General features: G+C 58.9%; 1 protein-coding gene across 1 annotated transcript in view; it reads left to right on the top strand.

Moving 5' to 3' along the window:
- LOC111156373 (SET domain containing 1B) overlaps positions 1-8,218 on the top strand; it is a 22,502-nt gene that overhangs the window by 277 nt on the left and 14,007 nt on the right. Inside the window, exons 2-6 of the mRNA XM_022517203.1 lie at positions 414-601; positions 843-941; positions 1,621-1,891; positions 3,978-4,090; positions 4,981-6,219. Of these exons, the coding sequence (XP_022372911.1) occupies positions 428-601; positions 843-941; positions 1,621-1,891; positions 3,978-4,090; positions 4,981-6,219 (1,896 nt within the window). The 5' untranslated portion in view covers positions 414-427. The remainder of the gene's footprint in view (positions 1-413; positions 602-842; positions 942-1,620; positions 1,892-3,977; positions 4,091-4,980; positions 6,220-8,218) is intronic.

The raw sequence follows: 8,218 nt of genomic DNA, 5'->3' as shown, positions 1-8,218 counted from the left end.
CCGGCGGGCGGGCGGGCGGGCGGCGCCAGGCCTGCCGCGAGCCCGGCGCGCGAGCCGGGCCGAGCGAGCGAGCGAGCGCCACGCCGGGCGGCCAGGCGGCCGGACGGACACCATGGGCCGGAGCCCGCGTCCTCCGGGCGCCCCGGGCCCCGCCAGCACGCACCGGGGGCCCCCGGGGGCCCCTCGCTGCCGCCCCGAGACGGTGGCCGAGCGGGCGGGCGCCTAATTCTCCCGGAAGGGTTATTCTCTCGCTCTATTCTTATTTTGGGGGGAGCCAGCGAGACAGCTCCTTTTGGGGCGCGCTGGTAAGGTGGGAGGGGGTGGGAGCTGGACGATTTGATTCTTTCGCGTGTGTGTAGAAGCGGCCGCCGCCGCCGCCGCGGCGGAGACGACAACAACTTGCTCGTTTTCAGGTTGGGTTAACGGCATGGAGAACAGTCACCCCCCCCACCACCACCACCAGCAGCCCCCGCCGCAGCCCGGCCCTTCGGGCGAGAGGAGGAACCACCATTGGAGAAGTTACAAGTTGATGATTGACCCGGCTCTGAAAAAGGGGCATCATAAACTGTACCGCTACGATGGGCAGCATTTCAGCCTGGCGGTGAGTAGCCGGCGCGCCTCCCCGCCGCCCCCACCCACCCCCAGCCGAGCCCGGGGCGTGGGGGAAAAGGGTCCGAGCGGCCCAGGGTACCCCCCTTCCGACCACCGGGCCAACTGTCAGCCCGGTCCCCAGTCCTGGAGTTTGACAAGTGCCTGGAGAAGGGGGGTGTCTGCCCCTGCCCCTGGGGAGTGGGACCAGCCTTCCCATTACGCCCCCCACCCCCACCAATTCCTCCCCACAGATGTCCAGCAACCGCCCAGTGGAAATTGTCGAAGATCCCCGGGTCGTTGGGATCTGGACCAAAAACAAGGAGCTGGAGCTGTCGGTGCCCAAATTCAAGGTAGGACCCCTCCCCCCGACCCCACGGTCCCTTCCCTCCCCCCTCCCCGCTCCCCGAGTTCGAAAATAACGCCAGTCCTGACCGAGCCCAGCCAGATTCTGAGTTCCCGCCGTCCACGGCTGGGGAAGTTTTGGCGGGGAGGGGGAGATGGCAGCGAGAGGGGTGTCCCCTCTGGGCTGCTGTAAACAGAATAACACTCAGTGAAACTGTAATCAAGGATCTGATACAGTGTCCTGCCGGCCCACCTTGGGGCTCCGGGTCCCCACCTGGCTCCTGCCAGCCGGGCTGCTCTGCCCCGGGACCCGCCCCCCTTCTCAGCCTTACGGCTCAAGGGGGACAACTTCCTAGACCAAGGGTTCGCCCCTGACCCCGCAGCAGGGAGAGGAGGCCGGAATGGGGGGGTGGGGAAAGAGAAACTGTTTCTTTTTCCCCTTTCCTTTCGAACCCAAAGGACTTCCACGTTCCAAACGATTTAATCCTCTGCTTCCCGGGCCCGCCCGCGTGCATTTTTTTCCCCCCAAAAACAAAACAAAAACAAAAAACCCCCAAACATACATATATGTGTATATGTATTTTTTAAAATTTTTTCATTGTTTTAAACTGGCATGCAAGTGGGAAATGTTGTGTTTCCCTTTGGTTTCAATGTTCTCCAAACTCCCTTCCCCCTCGTCCCTGCCAGATCGATGAGTTCTACGTGGGCCCGGTGCCTCCAAAGCAGGTGACATTTGCCAAGCTGAATGATAACATCCGAGAAAACTTCTTGAGGGACATGTGTAAGAAGTATGGGGAGGTGGAGGAGGTGGAGATTTTGTACAACCCCAAGACCAAGAAGCACTTGGGCATTGCCAAGGTGGTCTTTGCCACAGTCAGGGGAGCCAAGGAGGCCGTTCAGCACCTTCACAGCACTTCGGTCATGGGGAATATCATCCACGTGGAGCTGGACACTAAAGGTGAGTGCTTAGGTCCTGCATCTCCTTTGCGGTAGGTTGTTCTGTCACTAGGACTCCTTTCCCTCCCTGAGCCCCTCTTGTAGTGTTGGGGACCCCCGAACGCTATTTTTTTTTGCCCCCTCCTGAGGGTAGAGTCACGTGGAGCTAAATGTGTTGTCTGTTGCTAGGAGACAAGCTATAATTTACCAAATGTGCTGTCCTTGGCTACTGCATGCACCCCTGGGGACCACCCAGAGGCTTCCCCACCACTGACACCCCTGCGGGCCCCTCTCGGAGCCCTGGTGGCCTGGGTTTAGGCAGTCCCCAGTGTTGCCATCTGTGTTAGGGGAGGAGGCGGGGTTTGTTTATCTGTGAGGGGCTGAGGGAGAGCCGCCAGAATGCCTTTAAATATAGAGAGGGTAGGTCCTTCAACTAAAAAGAGCGCCCTCGGAGGATCCAGGGTCCTCCCCACCATCCCCATGCTACCCCTTCCCTCTGGAAGTGGAAGCCAATCTGGGCCCAGAGTGTGGTTTCATTGATAATGTTCTGATGGAGTTGCTCTGGGTGCTCAAGGGTTGACACTGTGCCTTCCCTCCTCTCTCTTAAAGAGACAGCAGCGCCTCCCATGCACTGGGTTCCAGCTGTGTGCTCTCTCTGAGCTGGCTGCTGGAGGAGTGCAGCTGGAGAAGCCACCCTTCCTCCCTTAGGTTCTTGGGAGGAGAAGCTGATGCTGCAGAGAGGGCTTTGTAAGACTCTAGGGCAACCCCCAGAGTTTGCCTGCGGCCTCTTTAGGGAAGTTCCCACCAATATAGTCCCCCACCAGGGAGTTCCCTCTCCCTGAGGAGCAGCCTGCCCTCTGAGTGGACAGGCCACCTTGGGTCTAGTGCTTCCTGGGGTCTCCTGGGAGATACTGCCTGGGAGGGCTTCGGCCTGCAGTTTCCAGGAGTTCTGTGAGCACAGGGTTTTAGGGCAACCAGGGCACACCAGACCCGAACAGGAAAATCCAAACTCTTCTTTTTTGCTTTTGATACCGAATACGTGTTGACTGGGTCTTTAAGCCCTTGCTGGCGGTTGTAGAGGGACGCTGGAAATGGGTGGGCACAGTTATCCCACAAAGCCTTGCCAAGCCTGTACCTGGATCTGAGTTTCCTCAGGGCACAAGCCCAGGTTCCTGGCCACGACACAGCACCCCTCTCCCTCCCTCTAGTTTCTCAGTCTCTGTCAGAGGCTTTCAGACCCTTCCAAATCTACTCATCCCTTAGGGGGCTCCTTTCTGATGTCTCCTTGAGAATTGACTATGGACCCCTCTCCCCTGTCACTTGCATTTTAAGGAGCAGCCAGCTCTCACCAAAATTCCTCTTCTGAAAAGAGGGGGGGAGTGGGAGGCCCTCAGAAACTACCAGCTAAAGCTAACTTTGTATTTCGAGAAAGAGACCAGTAAAGTGTAAAGTGTAGCTCAAGGAATGTGTCTCCTTTGCATATGTAAGCAGCTGCCTCAGAGGGCTCTATAAATATCAATAATCTGGGGCCCCCTGGTCTATAGAGGCCTCTCTCTGCTGTGGGGGGAGGGTTACCAGACGGGGCTCTGGGACTGAGTCCCACGCAGAGCTGGGGAGCCCTGGGAGCCTGGTCAGAGGAGGAGGCCTGTGGAGTTCACAGTAATGGGGAGCTGGAGTGTGTTTTACAAACTGCTCGTCACCAGGCCCCTGGTAGGTAGCAACAGACTGTTGCCTCTGTGTCCCTGGGTCTCTCTGCTAACTGTAGCCTCTGGCTGTTAAGTGGGAAGACCTGACCCTTTGTTTGGGTGCCCTGGCCCAAGTGACAGGAAGGGGCTTTGTGTTGGGGGTGGCATTTCTGTGGTGGGGGGAGTCCCAGTCCCACAGAGAATTAAGTTCTGAATCTTGTCCAAAAAAAGAAAACATACAGTTTAGCAGCTTCATTGAACTGATGGGACTTCTCAGTCAGGTGCAAAGAGAGAGGGTTACCCAGTCAGGGTCACACAGCTTCCCAGGCTTGGGGTCTCAGGCACAAGGGAGCCACAAGGAAGCCAACCTATGGGATCTGCCCCGACCTGGAGCCTCCCTCAGTCCTCTCTCCCTTCTCACAGGGGAAACCCGCATGCGGTTCTACGAACTGTTGGTCACAGGCCGATACACACCCCAGACCCTCCCAGTGGGTGAGCTGGATGCTGTCTCTCCGCTCGTGAACGAGACCCTGCAGGTGGGTACATCACCATCAGCACACCCCCCCCCCCCCCCCCCCCCACACACACTCACACTCATCACCAGCTTCTGGCATGCCCCCGCCCCCCCCCTTCACCCTCTCCAGCGTTGGACTCCAGAGCCCAGGAGGGAAAGGAGCCTAGCCTTGTCGGGGCTGGGGTTCCCGCGGACCCGCAGCTTCCCAGGGCTTACTTTGTGTCGGTGCAGTGTTGTGTCTGACATCCTGTCACTGCTCTGCCGCTGCCCCCAGAAAGCAGAGCAAGAGCCCTTACCCAGCCGCTGCCTTCCACCTGCACGGCCCTTACACGGGGTCTCAGTCCGGCCCTTCCCCGGCAATAGCGCAGCTGTCCTCAGGAGGAGCTTTTCCAGAACGAAGGGCCTTTGCTGACTTGCTGGGGTGTTCAGTAGGCATTTTAACCATGCCATGCTATTTCACTCCTAAAACATTGGGGGACCAGAGGGAATGGGGCCCTTGGCCACGCCCTCCCTCCCCAAACCCATAGTTCTTCCTGCTGGAAGGTCTTTGATTTCTGACAATCTGAGACAGGGAGGAAATCCCAGTTCAAACCAAGAAGTCAGGATCTTCTCTTTTCTCTGCTTTAGAGATGATAAAAAATCCTCAGGGTTCCTTGAGGATAACTGGATATCCTAAGATTAGAGAAAAGTTAGGACCATCCAGAAACTCCTCTTCAGTCTCCTGCTCCCCCCCCCCCCCCCACCCCCGGCCCGCCCCGCCACCTCCGTTTGCCAGGCTGCAGTTCTGGAGTGACCAGTCTGGCTCTGAGATTCCCGGAGTGAGAAGGGAGAACAGCCCCCCCCCAATTGCACGACGCCCCCCACCCACCCCAGATCTCACATACCGCTCTCCCTCTCTTTCCCTCTCCTCAGCTGTCAGATGCTCTGAAGCGCCTCAAGGATGGTAGCCTGTCTGCGGGCTGTGGCTCTGGCTCATCCTCTGTCACCCCCAATAGTGGCGGGACCCCCTTCTCCCAGGACACTGCATACTCCAGCTGCCGTCTGGACACGCCCAATTCCTACGGACAGGGCACGCCGCTCACACCGCGCCTGGGCACCCCCTTCTCACAAGACTCCAGCTACTCCAGCCGCCAGCCCACACCCTCCTACCTCTTCAGCCAGGACCCCACAGTGACCTTCAAGGCTCGGCGCCACGAAAGCAAGTTCACAGATGCCTACAACCGCCGCCACGAGCATCATTATGTCCACAACTCCTGTGCCGTCACTGCGGTGACAGGGGCCCCGGCTGCCTTCAGGGGCTCCGTGGACCTCCCATTTGGGGCAGTCAGCGGCAGTGGGGGCAACAGTGGCCCTCCGTTCAAGGCCCAATCACAGGATTCGGCCACGTTCGCCCACACTCCACCACCTGCCCAAGCAACCCCCACTCCTGGAGTCACATTCAAGTCGACTTTCTCTCCGTATCAGACCCCTGTGCCCCCCTTCCCCCCACCCCCCGAGGAGCCTGCCACCACAACCACCTTTGGGGCCCGTGACAGCGGGGAATTCCGGAGAGCACCTGTGCCCCCACCCCTGCCACCCGCTGAGCCCCTGACCAAGGAGAAGCCAGGCACCCCGCCTGGCCCACCACCTCCTGATGCCAACAGCATGGAGTTGGGTGGCCGGCCGACCTTCGGCTGGAGTCCTGAGCCCTGTGACAGTCCAGGCACGCCCACGCTGGAGTCATCACCTGCGGGGCTGGAGAAGCCCCACGACAGCTTGGACTCACGCATAGAGATGCTGCTGAAGGAACAGCGCACCAAGCTGCCTTTCCTTCGGGAGCAGGACTCGGACACGGAGCTGCAGATGGAGGGCAGCCCAATCTCCTCCTCCTCCTCCCAGCTTTCCCCACTGGCCCCCTTTGGCACCAACTCCCAGCCAGGCTTTCGAGGCCCCACACCACCCTCCTCACGCCCCTCCAGCACCGGCCTGGAGGATATCAGCCCCACGCCACTGCCTGACTCAGATGAGGATGATGAGCTTGACCTGGGCTTGGGGCCCCGGCCCCCTCCGGAGCCAGGCCCCCCGGACCCTTCTGGTCTTCTGGGCCAGACAGCTGAGGTAGCCTTGGACCTGGCTGGAGACAGGACCCCAACCTCAGAGAAGATGGATGAGGTACCATGTCTGTCCATCTCTGTCTTGGATTGGTTTTGTCTATCTTGTGTCTCCCTCTTTCCTCCTCTGAAACATTCTGCCCTTAGGACAAAGAGCTAAAACACAGAAGCGTCAGGGTTAGGGCAGCGAAAATAACAGGTCAAATACAGAGAATAAAAAGAGAATGCAAAAAGCACCAGGGACTGTGACTGAGCAGCTGGTTGGCTCTGAGCAACCCAGCAGCCATGGAGAGAAGGGAAACATGACCTAGTTCTGTTGCTCTCCTGTTAGGTATGGGAAGCTAAGACATTTTTCTAGGGATCCATTCTGACTTGAGCTTCTTGGGTGGGAGTTTACTGAGACCCCAGATAGTATGGACTGTGGTAATGGTTCTGGATCCCCTCCTCTGTTGGGTGGCTTGGGTATGATCAGGGCTGATCCTGACACTCAGGCTTATTTGGGAAAGGGATTAGCCAGAGCATTCTTAGGCTAGGCCGGGTGGGAGCTCTGGAGCATTGTATCCTAGAACCTAGAGCCCTCTGAAGAGATGGAAAGCCATGGTGGGCAAGGAGGGCATTGAAATTTCCCTTAGCCCTCTCTCTCTGTCTCCCGGAGTGAAGGAGTTAAGGGTTAGCCCAGGGGGAGGGCCACAACCAGAAACAGGCAAAACATCATTCTCCACTGCTCATCACCCATAGAACCTCATCGGGGGTCTTATTACCCAAATCTCCAGCCTCCGGGTTGGGGTGGGCGCACTGCTATGCTACAGTCCCTTGGAGGGAAGGATTAGGTCATCTTCCCTTGGCTCTGCTCCTCCCCATTTCTGATCCAGGCACCTGCCCCGGTACTCCCACAGATCTGGTTTGGAACCTGTGCGCCCGGTGGCTTTGAGCAGCCAGGGACTTAGAGCTCTGTGCCCCTGTGGGCGGCAGGAAGGAGGGTTCCCCCCTTCCCCGGCCCTTTGATTAGGCATGTTTGGCTGCCTCAGGGAGGAACAGAGAGGAATTTGGCCTGCCCAGGAGGGGACTGCCGGTGGCTGGTGCTCCAGACGCCCTCAAGACAGTTCTAGGGAAGTGGTTTCTGGTGCCAAGGGGTGTGAGCAGGAGGAGTTGACGGGTGTGCAGAGGTGAGGCGCTGATAGCCCTGCCATCTTTTCTTCCCTCTGCTACCTGGGGTAAGGGGAAGTTTACCATGCTGACTGGCTGGTCCAGGACTGGGAAGCCCAGGGCAGCCAGCGGGACTGGGCTCTCCCATCTTGTCACTGTAGGAAAGGGGAGACTGGGCCCCAAAAGAGGTGGGGTCGGGATGCCCCAGGACATTAGCCCTGGGAAGACCACAGTACTGATAACATCCAGGCTGGCCCTCGGGAGCCCCCTGCTGGCAGCCTGGAGAGCGGCACCTGCGTTCCTCCAGACTGAACTGGGAGGCTGTCCCAGCTCCTGCAGAAGACTCCAGAGAGAGAGCAGGGGGCACCACTAAGGGGCATTCCCTTTCTTGACAGAGGCTGGTGGTTAAAAGTTCAGGCTCCAGTCTTTGAGCCTGGAGACCCAGCTCTGTCACTTACTGGTTATGTGACCTTGGTAAGGCACTTTCCCTCTCTGAGTCTCAGTTTCATGGTCTGTGAAATGGGACGGTGGAAGTACCTGCCTCCCACTGTCTTCGGCTTAAGTGAGGTTCCCCAAGGAGAGCTCCAGGCACGGCGTCGGCCGGTGCTGAGCACTTCACCTGTAGGCTAGTTCCGGCTGGTTCTCACCCCCACCCCCGGGTGCCGGAGGGGCGGAGGGAGAGGCAGGGCCGAGGGCCGGCGCCGGGTCTCCCTGTGATTGGCTGGCCGCGGTGCCGGGTTAACCCTGTGCGTGCTGCGCTCGCGAAGCTGGGCGCTGTCCGGGACTGATCTCCCTCCCCGGCTCTGTCCCTGAGACTCACGCTGAGCCTGTCTGTGGCTCGTCCAGCATGTGCTTGATGGACCCTGAGACAGAGAGAGAGAGAGAGAGAGAGAGAGAGAGAGAGAGAGAGACTC

This window comes from Enhydra lutris, unplaced genomic scaffold (genome assembly GCF_002288905.1).
Source record: "Enhydra lutris kenyoni isolate GAN:26980312 unplaced genomic scaffold, ASM228890v2 scaffoldscaffold46, whole genome shotgun sequence".
Lineage (NCBI taxonomy): Eukaryota > Metazoa > Chordata > Mammalia > Carnivora > Mustelidae > Enhydra > Enhydra lutris.
This window is presented reverse-complemented; position numbering and strand designations above follow the sequence as displayed.